The following is an 821-nucleotide window of genomic DNA, read 5'->3' as shown; positions in this document are numbered from 1 at the left end:
AAATCGAAAAAAATATATCAAAAGCTAGTTTATAAAGAAAAAAATGTATCTCCATTGAATATATCGGAAGCTAATTATGTATCGTGACAGACCCAATAAAACGAGACGGAGAGAATATTATTTTTTCAAGATCTTCTAAATCTTGTACTTCTACTATATCCAAGAATATATATTTTTTATTTTTTTATTACTGTTTTGCATGCAAATATTATTGATATTTCCCCTTCTATATATACCCTCATATAGTCTCTTTTCTCTTCACCAAAAATCACCTACTACTTCAAATTTTCTTCTTTCTAGCTGTCTTCATTCTCCATATATTAAAAAATATGTCTAAGTTTTTTCTATCCTATAGTTATAAGCTCATTATTTTCTTTATTTTGAGTCATTTAATGTCCATTTTAGGAAAATTAAAGCCATGGAATCCTTCAATTCCTTATGAAATTCTTTCTCTTAATATTTCATCTAAACTTAGTACAAATTCTGATGATATTATATCATCTTCCAAAGATTTTGGAAAAATTATTCAAAATATTTTTCCAGCTGCTGTTCTTTATCCTTCTAATGTTAATGACATAATTGACCTCATTAAATTTTCTTATGACCTTTCTGTCCCTTTTCATGTAGCAGCTAAAGGTCATGGACATTCCATTAGAGGTCAAGCCATGGCACAAAATGGGGTTATTGTGGAAATGAAATCTTTAAATAATAATAATAATAATAATAATAATAATAATAATAGGAATTATGGAATTAGGGTTTCTTGGGATTCGGAATTAGGGTTTTACGCGGATGTTGGAGGTGAACAGTTATGGATTGAC

General features: G+C 28.1%; 1 protein-coding gene across 1 annotated transcript; it reads left to right on the top strand.

Annotated features, from left to right (window-relative positions):
- Positions 1-278: 278 nt before the first annotated feature.
- On the top strand, positions 279-818 carry LOC124885426 (cytokinin dehydrogenase 3-like; the record flags this gene model as incomplete). Its single annotated transcript, XM_047404774.1, has 1 exon — positions 279-818. A coding segment is annotated over exon 1 (489 nt), but the record flags the coding sequence as incomplete, so codon positions are not given.
- Between the last annotated feature and the right edge of the window lie 3 nt (positions 819-821).

The sequence above is a fragment of the Capsicum annuum genome, unplaced genomic scaffold (assembly GCF_002878395.1).
Source record: "Capsicum annuum cultivar UCD-10X-F1 unplaced genomic scaffold, UCD10Xv1.1 ctg67811, whole genome shotgun sequence".
Taxonomy (NCBI): Eukaryota; Viridiplantae; Streptophyta; class Magnoliopsida; order Solanales; family Solanaceae; genus Capsicum; species Capsicum annuum.
This window is presented reverse-complemented; position numbering and strand designations above follow the sequence as displayed.